This window comes from Furipterus horrens, unplaced genomic scaffold (assembly GCF_987537825.1).
Source record: "Furipterus horrens unplaced genomic scaffold, mFurHor1.1.pri manual_scaffold_6, whole genome shotgun sequence".
NCBI lineage: Eukaryota > Metazoa > Chordata > Mammalia > Chiroptera > Furipteridae > Furipterus > Furipterus horrens.
This window is the reverse complement of record NW_028327176.1, coordinates 158,829,243-158,846,728: the sequence shown is the minus strand read 5'-3', so window position 1 is coordinate 158,846,728 and position 17,486 is coordinate 158,829,243. Positions and strand designations below refer to the sequence as shown.

The following is a 17,486-nucleotide window of genomic DNA, read 5'->3' as shown; positions in this document are numbered from 1 at the left end:
TCTTTGGTTATTCATTACATAATAATGATTTGTTTTCTTTGAGAGTGTAATTAATTATTTTATTACTACCATCTCTTAATAGATCAACTCTAAATATGTTGTTTTCAATACAACATAGATATTGTATAAGAATTATTTCTTATACATACAATTCTTATAGTACTATTATACATATATTCAGAAAAGTGTTACCTAAGTTTGTACTGAAAATTAAAATATTATGTATGTATGTTCATTTGCTTTTATATGTTTATTAGATTCATTAATTTTACTCTACAAGTACTTATTAGGTAAACACATTGTGTATTTCACAAAATAAAGAACATAACAGATATTAATTCTTATGCAGTTCATATTAATATTTTTATTTACTCAATAGAAAAGGTTATATTTTGTCCTAGAAATCTGTATGCAATTAACTACAAGATGTCCAATTAATATGCTATGCATATCTTGTCATCATTATGGTTTTTTTGTGTATACTGTTCTTCTTGAGAACAGGTCATAAAATATAGTTTTCTACAACATGTTTTTCTAAAAATATATACTTCTGCATGTGAAACAGTAAGTCATCATTTATGGTGATGAATGATAAAACAGAAAATCCACTAAGAAATTAACTCAATGATTTCATAAATTTAGTATGTAACTCAAGTCTAAATTCATAAAAGCAGTTTAGCAATAAAGTTGGAAAGAAATCCTCCTTGTTTTAACTAATTGTTCAAGTTTTAATTTTAAAATAATAACTTTTTTTTGTATTAAAAAATAAGAGGGCCCAGTAAAGGCAAGAACATAAAACACCTTTCTGAAACTTTCTTAATTAGGTATTTTTCAGGTCTAATTTGAGTATCTATTTTTATTATAAGACTATATGACATAATTGCTAGTCTAAGAGTTTTTGTTGACATAAACTTATATCTTCAAGTTTATTCTTTGTTCAAATTATTGTGGTTAAATGTTGGTTTTATATTGACAGTCATTAAAACATTATAGAACATTTATGATAATAAATTGTGGAAACTAAATTTAAAAAATAACCAAATTTACAAAGAAATTGATGAGAAATAGAAGTTTGTAAATATTTGTGTTTATATATACTTATATATAGTTGGCCTGAATACTTTGATGTAAATGCATTATGTATTTTTCCTCAGTTTTAAAGATGAATTTCTTGTGGAGTACTCAATTTCAATTATTAGTAACACAAGTTTAAATTTGGGATTAATTTAGAAAAAGGGGAATAGGCAAGTATCTCTAAGAACTGACAAATTACAACTTTTTAACATTATGGAATCATTGGCCAAAGCCAAACATAGTAAGTATATTGAAATACACATAGAATTTAAAAGTAAAGCATTTATTACACATGTACTCACTCATATTTATTCTTATATAACACCCATCCCCATCATTCCACAAGGGGTTGAAGTTGCCAACATTACAAAATGACAACTTTATTCCTGTGTCTTGGAAGGTATATGTACACTGCTTAACACCTGACTTTTAAATTTATGCAACTATAATATTTACATAACTTGTTATGAGACCACATTAATTTTAAAGTAGCAATTCAAAGCAAAAAATTTAGATGTTTGATTATTTTAAATTAGCTGCATGTTCATCAATTCTCAATTTCTCTCTTTGATGCAGAGGTACCTACCTGTTGACACTATAGAATCTGGCATGCCTCCAGTGTATTTTTGCAGCGCTCACTATATTGAAATGCTCCTGAAGGCAGAGGTGCCCCTTGTGTTTTCAGCTTTTCACATGTCTGGTTTTGCACCATCACAGGTAATCCATAAGGGAGTAACTTTTCTTCAACTCACAAATTTCAGTGTCTTTAAAGAAAATGATATTCTCATCAGATATAAGAAATACATTTAAATTAATAAAATCATTTTTATAAGTACTTATACCTTTTTGTTTAGATTCCTAAACTGTCTTTTTCTTCTTGGCTTTATTACAATATTTAAGTTTACTTTATAGTAGATATCTGGCATTCACAGAATTCAAGTTCAAGTTTAGCTATTCAAAGGTAGAGATGTTCTGAAAGTCTGTGACATAGGCTTTTTAATGGAGATAATATGTGCTTCAGAAGGCTAATTTAAAGATTACTTATTTTAAAGGGCCCTTATGTCATTTATTACATTTATTCATATCAGGTTACTCCACCTTTTGAGTTTTAAATTTCCAGAAATTAGTAAGTCTAAATATAGCAAGGAATTGCATGTAGTGGAAAGGAATACTCTTTCTCAGCTGATCATAGCTCTTACTGTGCATGTACCTAAAACAGTCCTGGGAATTTTGAATCGCAAAATACTTAACTTTGGTTGGAAGTAGTTACTTAAGTATTTAATATAAGCTCAATAGTCCATTCTTTCAATTCTAAAAATCCAAGCCAGGGAGCAATACGTTTCTGAGAGTTCCTTTTTGCCATTCTAGTTATGTTTAATACAATGTGTATTGTCTAATACTTCCGATCATTTACTAGTTCTTGACATATGTCTTTTAATTTCAAAATGGACTGCCAAAGAGTAAACTTGCAATACATCAGGCCTCACTTATCAATTCCGTATCTATCATTTTGGCATCTCTTTATCAATTCAGTGCTATCTTTAACAATTTGAAACTGCTTACATGTAGCAAGCAGATTTATCTAATAAAAACCACTGCATTATTTCTCAGCAGTAATATTATGTTTCTTACGTTATCTAATGTAAAATACCGTTTTAATGGCTCCCTTTGTGAACTAAACATTTTGTGTCTAAAGTATATATCATTGCTTTGTTGATGTTATTTGCCATTTTATGAGTAACTATAAAATATGTAAAGTACTTTTAATTAACTAGATGGGTATGTGTTGTTAAGTAATTATTTGGGTACAAATTTTGTATTTCAAAGCTTATTCATTTTGACCTAAATACAAGCAGTGCTTTTTGAAGTTGTTAATTTAAAAACACTAAGGGATTGGGACTGGTTGATTAATGAAGGATTTGTGGGTAGGTTGCTAAATAAAATATGTAGCTCTCTACAGCAAAAATAAATAGCTCAACTAGAATACAAAAAATAAATGTAGTTAGAAATACATATTTGTTGATCAGAGTTTCTTTTAAGAGTAACTGAGGTTGGAAATGAAATAGAAATTCAAATATATATTCTTTCTAAAGTGAACAGAAAATTATATGTTCTGATTAACTTTTTGACCAATTTTACCTTTGTTAAAAAAACCCTTATTGAATTTTATTAACTCTCCTGGCTTAAGAAGTATCACATATCTTTAATCCTAATCCTTATCTCTTGTAATTCCTTTGGGACATCTTTTGACATAACATGGATAATTCTCTGAATACCCTCTAGAAAAACCTCTTGGTTTTTCTCTTTTGCTGGGTCTCCACCACCACCATTACCATGAAAGCAGAATTACAGAATACTGTTTTATCATTTTACATTTTGTGACAGTGCTTTTTGAAAAGGTAAAATTATACAAATTCAAAATAGAATGTCAAGGTTGGGAAGGCCCTTTGTTCAGAGTCATACTTATAAATGTGTCCAGGCTTTGCCTCTCCTCATGTGGCTAATATTGCTACTTGAAATGATACCTTCTCCCTCCTTGTGCCCCATCTTTACTTGTCAGGTACTTATCCTTGAATGTCTGCCTAAATGGATGCTTTTGGATAGGCTACAAATACATTATTCTGCTTTGCTTTGAGTTTTTATACTGCTTCTATACCTCTTTTCTAGTAGAAATATTTATATATCTACATATCTATTATATATATATATATATTGCTTTGTGGAATAGTTATTTGTTTTCTTTACCTCTCTCTTACTGGTTCAAGTTTCTTAAAGAAGTATGTGCCTGACTTAGCTTCAGGTCATTTGAGTGTTTGACATACGGTCTTGCCTACAGGTGCAACAAAAATAATATCTTTTAATTCTTTGCAGTGTAAAAAATGCGTTTTCAGACCTTATTTTTTTTTAAATTTTAAATTCATATGAAAGATGGAGAAATGCAGTATCAATGAAATGAATTGACTTACTTAGGTTACCCTGATAACGAAGACTTCACTTAAAACTACATGTTTGATTTTGAAATTAGTTTTATTTCTTACTTTAGTACTTCTTTCTATGGTGAGAGCAAATAAAATAAGGCCAGAATAGTTGTTAAAAACTTCTCTGGATCATAAAACTTGACCATTTAAATCATAAATACTTTGGCTTATTCAGGTATCCATTAGGAATTATTTTTAGTTTTTTTTTCTTCTTAATTCTTATGGAATTCTTTGAAGATTGTTAAATCTAGATACTGTGAGAATACTTTACCTCAGATAAAATAACTATATTTCTTTCAATGTTGCATCTTAATGTTCTTTGGCATAAGCTTAAGTATGATTGAAGAGAAGAATTTCCTAGGAAGGCTGTGGTACATTTTGATACATGTTGTGCAAGTGATTTTTTTCCTTATAAACCTAAAAAAGCCAGTTAAGTGTTTTAAAGTGTCTTTAGGTCTAAAGATCATTGACTTACTATAAAACAAACATAATTAGCTTGCTTCACTTTCTTTGTAAACCATTTCATAAACTACTACTATTTTTCAACAAATATGAGGACTCAACAGCTTTTTTAAAAGTATATAGTATTGTATAGTTTTGAGAAGTATAAGAAGGAATTTGGAAATTTCTAGCAAAATCACATGTGCATTTATCCATTAATCCAGCAATGTCATTTATAGAAATCTATCCCAGAGATATACTGAGAAAAAATTTTTAAATATATGCACACAAATATGTTTTAATAGCACTATTTATAGTAGCAAATTACTAGAAACAATGCAGATGTCTGTGATAGGGATTTGATTGAATAAATGTTTTATACATAGTGGAATACTATGCAATTATAAAAATGAGTGAAAGTTATCTTTTTACATTGCCATGGAATGATATATGGGATTTTTTTTTGTTAAGTGAGAAAAAGGTGAAGAAAAATAAATTTTAGTATATTATCATTTATATAAGAAGAAAAGATAGGGATACAAATGTGCTTATAATAAAACATGAATGAGTGTAGCATATTTTTTAAATGATTGCTTTTACGATAGAGAAAAAATGAGCTGAAAAACCAGAGAATATTCCTTGCCTCATATTTTTACTTCCAAATCATTTAAATATTTTATATTATAAGTATATATAAATAACCAGCTAAATAAAGAATATAAATTCAAACTGAACCAAATGAACCTAATAGTTAGTGCCCACGTGATGGTATAAGCTCATGAGAAGCAGTTTAAAACATTATCATTTGTTTTGAGTAATCACGTTGCTTGTAATAGTGTTGGTATTACTATTCTGAGATTATTTTTCCTTGCGTGCTAAGTGAAATGAAAAGTTATTCTGATACCATTGATAACTGAGATTTTTCAATGTGTTTTAAAATAATCACAGATAAAACTTGTAGCAACTTAAAGAGGGGGAACCTGTAGAGGAAAATTGGCTTGGAACATATCAACTAATCAAAATTTTGAAGCGGTGTTAGATCTGGTTCCTGTACAATTTTCATATATGCATATTTGAAAAATTACATAATAAAAAATGCTAAAGAAAAAGTTTATCCTGCCCAACTGGGCACTTACTACTTCCCTTTTTCCTGTTAGAATCCCAGACTCTCAGCTGGTTGCAGACCCTTGCACTTTATAAAAATGGAGAAATTATTTGCTCAAGAATTAAAATCTGTGACTCATAGTTCAGCACTCTACCAGGGGAATAGTGTTTTAGAATTCTATTACAATTTAATAATTCTGAAGTATTTTGTACATATAGTAACAATAGCAGATATAATTTCTGCCAGATCAAGAGGGTCATATTTTTAGAAATTGCATGTCTCCCCTTTAAGTGAAAGATCCATGAGAACAGGGACTAAATGTCTTTTGTTCACTTAAAAATTATAACCTTGTATATTAACTACTCAGTAAATATTTATTAATTGAATACTAGACATCTGTATCTTTTTTACAGAATAACCTATACAGAGCATATATATATTTTCAAAGTGCTTTCAGTTATTTCTCATTTTACTCTCCTAAATTTCCCATATGTAGAAAAGATAGGTATTATTTCTCCATTAAATGGAAGAAAACTAGACAATGTACAGAAAGCAATTCTTGAATGTACGTCAATGCCAGAAGATTGCAGTGGCATTAGAAACTATATAATAGAGAACTAATTGCAGATTCTGGGGAGATTTTCTTTTAACCAATCTGGATAAAGGTAGATGGATAAGTATCTCTTTACATACATTGTTACATCAGATATATTTGTTGGAACACATAACAGTTGGTAGGTTTAAAGGTTATAATAAGTCAGTGTGCAGCAGTTTCACACCATTCAACCTGTAGAAAAGCAAAGCCAACTAGAAAGAAGATGGACAGAATCTGTGACCCCTTTCATCTTTGCCTCCTTGCTGGTCATCCCTGAAACTCACAACTGAGTAGCAACTGCTCTCTCTGGCTGCAGAGATTATTTGTATTAATTTCTACACTTCAGGTGTTTCTCCTTCATTCATCCAGAGATTCTCATTTTCATGAACACAACCTGGGCATAAATTGATAGTAGCTGCAGCAAAGAACCAAGACGGAGAACCCTGGTAGCAGGGCCTTAAAGGAATGACAAGAATTGCTTGTAGTCAAAGAACCACTGAATGCTCCAACCTATCTAGTCAGGTAGGAGCAGGAGGTTTTTTTCTCCTCCCTGATCCAGTAGAGCCACTTGTTGGGCAATAGAAGTTTGGTGATAAATTCTGCATGCCAGCTTAGCCTCCATGTTGAGGTCTGGGAAAAGAATCCTATCAATTTCAAGTGAACATAAAGTTGGCACCAAAGGAAATTAAATTTGTCCTGTTGTTGACAAATACTATACACTTATAGGCATATTCTGATTCAATATTGAGTTAGCTCATAAGTTCTATGAAAAGATTTGAAGCATAATAGAAAGGAACTTAATATTTGTAAAGGAAAATTTTATACCTGAGAACAGAATTACAATAAAAAACAGAAGAAAATATTTGGTCATATAGAGTTGGCATTATCAAAACAAAATAGAAAATATGGGTAGGAGCTGAAAGACATGCCCATAATGGCTGAAATTTAAAGGTCAATGGCTGACATGAGTAATAATATATGGAAAACAAAAATTCAATGATGCCATCTAGTGTGGACTGAATTGTGTCTCTCCAAATTCATATGTTGAAGTTCTAACCCCTCATACCTCAGCACATGACTACTTAGAGAAGAGGTCTTTAAAGGTGTTAATTATGTTAAAATGAGGTCATTAAGGGGTGCCCTAATCAACTAATCAATATGAGAGGTGTCCTTACAAGAATAGCAAATTTGGACACCGACATGTACAGAGGAAAGACTGTGTGAAAATATGAGACAAGGCTGCCATTTACAAGCCAAAGAGAAAGGCCTCAGAAGAAACCAACCCTGCCAACACCTCAATTTTGGACTTCTCCAGAATTGTGGGAAGATTAATTTCTGTTGTTTAAGTCCTCCAGTCTCTGATAATTTTTTTTGACAGCCCTAGTAACCTAATATACCATATTAAAGGCAATTAAAAGCAGTATCAGCATCCCACAAATTGAATCAGGAGTATAAAAACAAATTTTAGAAACTATTCAACAATATATTTTTAAAAGAACAAAATGATAGAGCAAAAGAAAATTGTCTCCGTATCTTTTGTATCCATGATAAGTTGATATAAGCTACTATATCTGTTCCCATTTCTTCTTCCCACCCCCTAAGACAACGCCATAGGAGAAGAGAGGTTCAATAAAGGGAATCTTTCCTCAGTGGTAATTTGTTGATCATAAATGAAAACTAAGGGATATGATTGTGGGAGAAGGGGTGGGCTGGGTGTGGGAGAGCAATGGGGGAAAAATGGGACAACTGTAATTGAAAAACCAAAAAATAAAATTAAAAAAAATTAAAATATTGGAAAGCAATTAATTGTCTTGATTTTCCAAGAAAGCAGTATCAAAGTATTATAAACTAGGCTGCTTAGAACAACAGAAATTTATTGCCTCGCAATTTTGGAAGCCAGGCATCAAAATCAAAGTGTTGGCAAAGCTATGTTCCCTCTGAACAGACTAGGGGAAGTTCAGTGTTTCTTTCCTAGCTTCTAGTAGCCTTAGATATTTATTGGCTTGTAGATGCATCAGTCACCTGTCTTTATGTGTGACATTTTCTGTGTGTGACTTTCCAACATTTTCCCTCTCTGTGTATCTCTTTGTCCAAATTTCCTCTTTTTATATGTATGCCAGTCATATTGGAATAGGATTCACCCTAATGACCTCATTTTAACTTGATCACTTCTGTGAAGACCCTGTGTCCAAATAATGTCACATTCGCAAGTACTGGGGTTAGGACTTTGACATACGTTTTGCAGGAGTACACGATTCCATTCATAACATTAATGTACCAAAATGTTAATGATGTTAATCCCTGTTTAAGTGTTATTTTCTCTTAAACTTCACTGTTTTTCCACAATGGACATCTATCTATTTTATTATCTGAACAAATGCTATTCAAAAAGTAAGAGAAATTATTTTTTTTAAGTCTCATTTTTAAATTATTCTGTACACTTGCTCTCAATTTTTATGTTATATAATTCTGTTTGGTTTAAATTGTTTTCTGATTCAGCAAGAGTCCATTTGCATTAATGTAACATTTAGCAATCTGTCATCTGCATAATTATACATCTGTGATTATAGGTAGGAAAGAAAAAACTTCCATTTCTGATTTAAAATAGTCTCTCAGCATTTATTATCTGTAGAGAGCAGACTGGTGTTACTGGTGGGGGAGGATCGTATGAGTAAAGAAGGCATTTAGAAATAAGTATTTGAGCTGTGTCAGCACCATCAGTTGATCCCAAGTCCTGAGCCCCAAGGCCATGAAAGTTTTCTCATGCATTAAACAAACAGGTGAAGCATCCTCGTTAGACTTACATGCAGAAGGTCTTTCTGTTTTGATTAAATGTGAAGTTCTTCAATGGTTTTGTTTGAATTATTGGTTATTGTTTTTTGAAAGTCAAATATGATGTTATAAACTTTCTAATGAACTGACTTATTTTTTTCTAGATTTGTCTACAGTGGATAACTCAGTGTTTTTGGAATTATTTAGATTGGATAGAAATTTGCCATTATATTGCCACTTGTGTTTTCCTTGGTCCTGATTATCAAGTGTATATCTGTATAGCTATATTCAAGCATCTACAGCACGACATTCTACAGCACACTCAGACTCAAGATCTGCAGGTTTTTCTGAAAGTAAGTGTCTTTATATCTAAAGGGAAAATGGTTAAGATTTAATAGGTAACTTTGATGGGCTGCTTAATGTCAGATACTGTTCTAAACTCATCTAATCCTAAAAACAACCTTTAGAGGAAGGTGCTATTATCATCCTCATTTTAGAGGTGAAGAAACTGAGCCACCAAATTAAGTAAATTGCTCAAAATTCCCAATTGGAGAGTGATGGAGCTGGACTGTGAAGTTAAGCTGTCTGGATCCAAAACTCTACTTTTAACTAGCGTGTTGTGCAAAAAGATATCTATATCTTAGCCAATTAAAGTGCAAGTTACTGTGTTAATACAGAAGTTTGATACTTGTTAAAAAAATTTAATACAACTTCTTATGCCTTTATATTCTTTATTTTTCTAAACTTCTAATTTTTATATAAGGTTTTCTTGAAAAATTATTCTATCATAACACTCCTTTTAAAAAAATCATTACCAAACATGTTAATATTTTTAAACAAGACATAGTTGCTTACTTTCTCGTTCACAGTAATGTGATTTTTGAAGCTTTGAACTTTAGGAAATACATGATACAGAAATACACCCATGTGTACAGTTTGTGGTGGTAGTCCAACTCTTTTTGTTTTAAGTTCAGATCTTTCCTTGAATTTAAGTACGTTTCCCTTCCCCTATCACCCTTATTATCCTACAGGCACACATTGACATGTATACACCAAAACCAATATTTATCATTTGCTAGTTTTTCTCTAGTCAATGGCTAATTTCTGTGTAAATGAATTTTATCTTTATTTCTTTACCATTACATATTTCAGTTATTTTCCATTTAATAATGATTTTCTGTAAATGAATGTCATTGATCATTTAAGATTGCCAAACTGCCAAGTATTTTTATTTCATAAATATGTAATTCAAAAGGCCTCAAATTTCCTACATGTATTACTGGAATTATGATTTTAGAAAAATTCTTAATGAAAAAGTATATACCAAGACAATAGGTAGAAAACAAAACAAGACCCTCAAAAGGGTATTTGGAGTATAGGGATAGCTAAGCAAATGAGAATTTGTTGAGGACAAAATGTGAATTCCTTTTCAGTAGGGAATATTTTTGTCAGTTACAACCTGGTCAGTTATAGAGGCTTCAGAGTTTGAAATTTTCCTGAACTCTTATATTTGTGTGTCTCCTAACCCATAATTCTATAACCTCTTATCCTACTTTCGTTTTTCTTACCGTGTTTGTCACTGGCTGAAATTATTTTATATGTATTTTGTCAGTCTTCCCCAGTAAAATGGGGAAGAACTTTGATTTTGTCTATATTGTTTACTAATGTATTTTCAGTGCCCAGAACAGTATCTGGTACATAGTAGGTACTCAATAAATACTTGTTGATAGAATAAACAATGATTGTAAATAAATGTAAAGGGAAAGATGGATGATGAATTTAGTTTTATTCACATTGAATAACAAACATTATTAAATTCTTCAAATAATTGTCACTTATCTTCCTTCCTGCCAGAAGGGTATCGTTATATTTCATCATCTTTAAAATTGATAAATGGTGGTGATTATTGCAGTTTCATCTCTTTCTTCACTAATGCCAGGAACATTGTAATGGAGTTTGCAAATTGCGATCTCTTTAAATGTGTCCCAAACTCTGTTGTGCTCTGGGCACAATGCTATCAATTTAAAATTAAACAATTTTTAAATGAAGAGAAAAACATTATCTTTACCAACAAAATCTTATTTAAATTACTAAAATTTTAATTGAATTGGTTTAAATCCAAATTAAGGACATGCTGGCAGAGAATTAATTATTAATACTTGTCCTGGAACGAACTTTACTTCTTACTTCTGCTGTTTGAAGTCATTGAGGGATTAGAAAAATGCCCCTCGGGTACGGACTTCACTTGACTTTCTGTTTCCTTTTCAGCACGTAGGTCTCAACTTCACTGATCTCTTTGGGTGGGCAGTTTTCTTTTTGTGAGATAAATTCGAGTGTAGGTTATTTAAATATGCATTTACACACCCCTTTAGCTACTCTATTAAGTCTTGTCTCGTTTGCAAAGGACATAAACTTATGTATACCATTTTTCACTTATTAACATAAATCAATAATAGAATTTTGATTAATGAAGTGATTTTTATATATCCCTCAGAAAATCCCTTAAGTTAGGAATAGCTATATGATTTAACTGTAGTTATAGGGATTAAACCTTTGAAATTACATTTTATACTTTCTGATCCAAAATCTCAGCATTGTACTAAGGGAGAAAAAAATAACTTATCAGCAATTGTCCATATTAGTACTTGTCACAACCATAATAATATTCTTTTAAATTACAAATTACTCCCTGACTCAACATATTTAGTAATGATTGCTTCTGAGAGGAAAGAAGGTGAAGTAGAAGAGGAGACCTTTACTTGTTATTATGTATATTTGCATGTATTTATTTGGATTTTATTTTTAAGAATGGGCTCATACTTCTTTGATAATAAAACTATTTTTTAAATTTATGTTTTATTGTTTTTCTATTACAGTTGTGCCATTTTTCCCCTTTGCCGTCCCCTGTTCTACCCACCTCCCCCCTCGCCCACAGTCTATCCCCATTTATTTGACCATGTCCATGGGTCATATATCTTAGTCCCTTGACTTGAATCACTATACAAAGGTAAACAAAGCAAACATCTGACTGTTATAAATAAGTTCAAATAATTAGGCCCAATTGAATTAGTTTGCAAAATATTGAAAAACCATAAACATATGTGTTCCTCCATTATCAGTTATCCTGAGAAACTTCAGATGAGATGGTTCTAGAAGATTGAAAATATACAATTCTTTTCCTGGTCTGAGTTTCATGTATTGACAGAAAGTGGCATAATAGAAGCATAAAGAATATACCAACCTAGTTGTCTTCATTTTGGTTTCAGCTCAGTATTTTAAATCAGTTAATTGAGGGTCTAGACTCATTTCCTTCATTTATAATTGCCCACTGAATAATTCTTTATGATCAATCAATATATTTCAAAGATTTCCTTGGAATTTCTTAGACCAGAAGGTGGTGAGCACTAATGGGCAGCTCATGTTTACTAAAAAACAAAACAACAAACAAACAAAAAACTTGTTTATTTTTTCCTCTTTTGATTAAACCACTTAAATATTAGATTAGATGAGTATCATGAGTTTAAGTTGATATCAGCAAGGTATTGTCTGAGTTTTTCACAATATCTTTGCAGACACAACAAAAGTGCTGGTTGGATAATAGAGCAGCTAAATACATCATTCCCATGCTATGGTGACTAATAGATTAGCACTGAGCTAGATGGCAAGTTCTGAAGGCATGCTGAAGAACTTAGTCCTTGTTCTGGGGATTCTGAACATTTTTATCTGTGACAGATGATGCTTCGGAAAATCTGGAGGCATCAGATTTCCAGAGAGAAAAATATCATCCCACAAAATAAATATTCCCAAATATCTCAACAAGCTTGGAAGTCTAAGGTTGTTTTCTTGTTAATGCAGTCTCCCTCTCCCTGCCCTTCTTACACACATACACACACACACACACACACACACACACACACACACCTATACACAGTAGACACAGATACAGACACATGTTTGTTGAGTTAGTTTAATAGTAATTTTAGAATACCCTCTGTTTGAGCCAACTGACTGTATTTCATTCCTCTCAAGCATGCTAATAAGCTAGCAGTGATCTTGATTTTGTTTGTGAATTCAACCTGGGGACAAACGTCACTGAATGTCAAGCAAGGAAAAGATTGCCTTCCAGTGAAAGGCTGTGAAGGCTCAAAATACTTAATTAAAATGCTTCAACTAAATCTTGCATATTCTTGCACGTTATGGCAAAATCAATTTATAATTATGAAGAACTCAGATTAGTTTCAACCCAATCAGTTAATTGTCAAGAGGGGTTTTTTTGTGTGTGTTGATGTTGCAGCTGTTGCTCCAGAACATGTTGACAGGCTAAGAAAAGGTGATTAGACTGAGAAAAAGCAATTGAATGCTAACCTTTGAAAAACAAAAGTATATATGATAATAAAAATAATTTACTATCTGAGAGAATAAATTAAACATGTTCAGTATTTTGTCGGTTGTTGTTTACAGATGTTTTCTGCATTGTTCTTATATAACTTGAGGTCACCTGAATTAAAATTCTGGCTCTGTCTTTCACTAACTGTAAACTGGGGAATGGTGCTTAGCTTCTCTATGCCTCAGTTTCCTCATTTATATAATAGGGCACAAAATAATACCTATTACAGAAGGTTTTTGAGGAATAAAATGAGATGATGTCTGTAAAGTACTTCTAAAACATCATCCTCTGACACATTGAAAGTTCTTAAAAATCTTGTTGAGTTTCTATATTTCTGTTCCATGCCTCTCCCATCTCTTTCTTGTTCTTATTTAAGAAAAAGTCGTGTAGAGAATACAACAAAAGAAACAGTTTTCTACTGAGTCCATAGCTAGCCTATGTACTTTTGCTCCCATTTTTTTCCTTCAGCCCCAAGATGTCTTATTATTTTATATCATGCTAATAAAACCTGGTATTGACGTAACCTTCAGTTCTATGTCAGGAACATTCATTTACATCTGATCAAGGTCTATTTCTTGACGTACCCAGCCAAGATAGAATCATCTCTCCAGTCGTCACATATGCCCCTGAACCCTTCAGCTGAGTTAAAAATCTTTAAGAACCACTTACTCTGTCCTAAATATTTAAGAACCTCACATTCTATCCAGAACCACACATCTATTCAAACTTCCTTAATCCTAAGAATCACGAGGGTGCTTATTAAAAGTGATATATCTAGACTCTTCCCAGACCTTTCTTATTTTATTTTTGTTTTTTATTTTTGATTTTTATAATTTGTTTGTTTTTTTATTTATTTTTCGAGAGAGGGGAAAGGAGAGAGGGAGAGAAACATCACTGTGTGGTTGCCTCTCATTCGCGCCCCCAACTGGGGAACTGACGTGCGACGTAGTAATGTGCCCTGACTGGGAATCGAACCAGCGACACTTGGCTCGCAGGCTGACGCTCAGTCCACTGAGCCACAGCAACCAGGGTTCTTCCGAGACCTTTTAAAACAGAATGTTCATGACAGAGTCCCGAGTTATCAGATTTCAGTACAAATTCTCAAGTAGCTCAAAACTTTTGGAATGTGTAAAAATGCTAACTTTGGAGCTTGAATCCAGAATGCCACAATCAAGACTCAGAAGTTTTGGAGACATGACATCCGGGAATTTCTGTCTTACCAAGTGCCCCAGTATGGATCTACTAGAAGAAACAATAATTGCAGGTTGTGTTTCTACCCCCTTTGATCAGATAAGAAGGTTCTTTGTCTTACTCTTGGTCAGACCCAACAAAATTTCATGTCCAGCAAGGGTCAAGAGCAGAGCTGTGCTCACAAAATTCCTTCTCTCATGTGACTGTTTTATATGATTTGTTGCTTCTTAGGTGAAATTTGACATTAATGAAAACACTTTGGTAAGTGACCTCAGTGTACAGTAAATTCTATAGCTTCTGTGATAAACATTTATTTTATATTATTTCTGGTGATTATTAGTGAGAATCAACTCTTTATTCCAATTTAACCTACTCAAAGTGACTTACCCTACTTTTTCCTCCATACTTTTTTCTTTTTATTAAACTGCTTAATAAGACTATGTAGGTACCATAGAAATGTCTGTTACATTGTATGTCCACCACCCAAATTCAAATTATCTTCCAACACCATGTATTTGGCCCTTTTTACCCTTTACTAATGCTAAGCCTAACACTTTACTACCTCCCCACCCCCGTTCCCTCAGGTAATCACCAGACTGTTGTCTGTGTCTATGAGTTTCAGTTTTATATCCCACATATAAGAGAAATCATATGGTTCTTAGATTTATTTTGTTGACTTATTTAGTATAATATGTTCAAGGTTCATCCATGGCACAAATGGCAATATTTCATCTTTTCTTATGGCTCAGTAGTATTCTATAGTATCTTCTTCATCCAGTCATCTGTCAAAGAACACTTTGATTCGTTCCATGTCATGGTCCTGTAAATAATGCTACATTGAACATAGAGGTGCATATATCTTTGTGAATAAATATTTCCAAGTTTTTTGAGTAAATACCCAGAAGAGGGATTCCTAGATCTTGTGGTAGCTCCATTCTTAATTTTTTGAGCATTCCTCTACTGATCTCCATAGTGGCTGTACCAGATTACATTCCCACCAGCAGTGAATGAGGGTTCCTTTTTCTCCACAACCTCTCCGACACTTGTCATTACTTGTCTTGTAGATAAAGCCATTCTAACAGGTGTAAGGTGGTGTCTCATTGTAGTTTTAATTTGCATTTCCCTAATAGCTAGTGATGTTGGGCATCTTTTTGTATATCTATTGGTACTCTGCCCATTGTTTAATTGAATAGTTTGTTTGTTTGGTGTTGAGTTGTAGGAGTTCTTTATATAGATTGCGTATTTTGGATATTAACTCCTCATCAGAGCTGTTGTTAACAAATATCATCTCCTGTTTGGCCGGTTCCACTCTCTTCTGGCTTGTAGAGTTTCTGCTGAGAAGTCTGATGATAACCTAATGGGTTTTCCTTTGTATATTACTTTCTTCTTTTCCCTGGCTGCCTTGAGAATTCTTTCTTTGTCATTAATTTTTGACAGTTTAATACAGTGTGCCTTGGAGAGGCTTTTTGGATTGAGGTAATTAGGTGTTTTGTTTGCTTCTTGATTTGAGGATCTAGCTCTTTCCATAGGTTTGGGAAATTCTCATCAATTAGTTGTTTTAATTGGCTCTCTGTTCCCCCTCCCTCTCTTTTTCTAGTAGTTAATTTTACTTTTAAACTATAATCTCCATAAAGGCATGAATTATCCAAAAATTTCTATAACCTCCAAAACTCTATAATACTTATAGATGATTGTTTTAAGTATAATAGTTATACTTATTACATTGAGTCAAGCATAATCTTTCTTATGCAGATTTTTGTTGTTGTGGTTGTGACTCTGATGGGTAAGTACTGCATGCTAGTATTTGAAGATGCTAAAGGAAATAGTCATAAAATGTCCTAACAGTTGTTAAGATGTTAAATGGCTGTCCCTACTGTATTTACTGCAGAGTGCCTCATTTAGAACACTAACCATTAAATTCCAAATTAATATAGACATGCGTAGTACCAACATTATCGATTGCAGACTGTTGAAGGTTTTACGAACAATTGCTGTTAACAGATATATCTTGCAGTATTATAGTATTCTCTGATAGAACAGCTTTAAGGTCTTTACTAATTACAAATGTAAACATCATTCTTTAATTGAGACTTTATTATATATAAAATATTAGGAAAATCTCATCTGAGAGTTTATTTTTTGTTACCTGTAAAACAGTTTTGGTTTTGAAAACAGACAACCTTGTTTCACAATGACATGATTTCTTGCTCTCATATACTTACACGGCCTAGCAAACAGAAAACAATCACACGTTTACCAGCAACATGAAACTCCTTGTCTATAGCTGAAAAAAAATGGCACACTAACTATTTAAAATTTATTAACTTAGAATTGTGTGTCTTTCTTTACCTGGGCGAATGAACTGTCCTCTTTGTACTTTTTGACAGGAAGAAGCACTTCATGGGTTTCGAGTGAGTGATTACTTTGAATACATGGAAATTTTGGAACAAAACTACCGACTAGCATTGTTGAGAGACATGCGAAACATCAGAGCGCAGAGCTCATAGATCATGAAACAAAGGGACTCCATCGTTTCCTGTCTGTGTCCACAGCAACATAAGCTTTGTGAATATACACTTTATAAATCAATACTGTAGATTAAGTAATGTAATAATATATAAATACTTATTAGCTCAATTTTTGACATGAAATGAATTTATTTTTATAAGATTGCTGTTTTGTACGGTTGTTTTAGAATCAAATCTACGTTACTTATAGTTCTTTATATTTAAGAGACATTTCCAACCTAGATTTCCTCCTTCACCAGATGAATAAAATATTTTTTCCAATGAGTTTTGAAAGTAGCAGCAGTATTGTAAATAATTGTTTGACTAGCCAGAAAAAGTCCATAGACACAAGGAAAAGTTTGTTTTTATTTTTTGTCTGCACATATAAGGAAAATAGATAAAACTACAGTTGCTTATTTGACATGTGAAGGAACAA

The 17,486-nt window shown here is 32.3% G+C and overlaps 1 protein-coding gene across 1 annotated transcript in view; it reads left to right on the top strand.

Moving 5' to 3' along the window:
- TBC1D32 (TBC1 domain family member 32) overlaps nt 1–17,243 on the top strand; it is a 168,495-nt gene extending 151,252 nt beyond the window's left edge. The window contains exons 31-33 of the mRNA XM_090280627.1: nt 1,651–1,791; nt 9,130–9,318; nt 16,931–17,243. Of these exons, the coding sequence (XP_090136753.1) occupies nt 1,651–1,791; nt 9,130–9,318; nt 16,931–17,050 (450 nt within the window). The 3' untranslated portion in view covers nt 17,051–17,243. The remainder of the gene's footprint in view (nt 1–1,650; nt 1,792–9,129; nt 9,319–16,930) is intronic.
- Nucleotides 17,244–17,486: the final 243 nt, after the last annotated feature.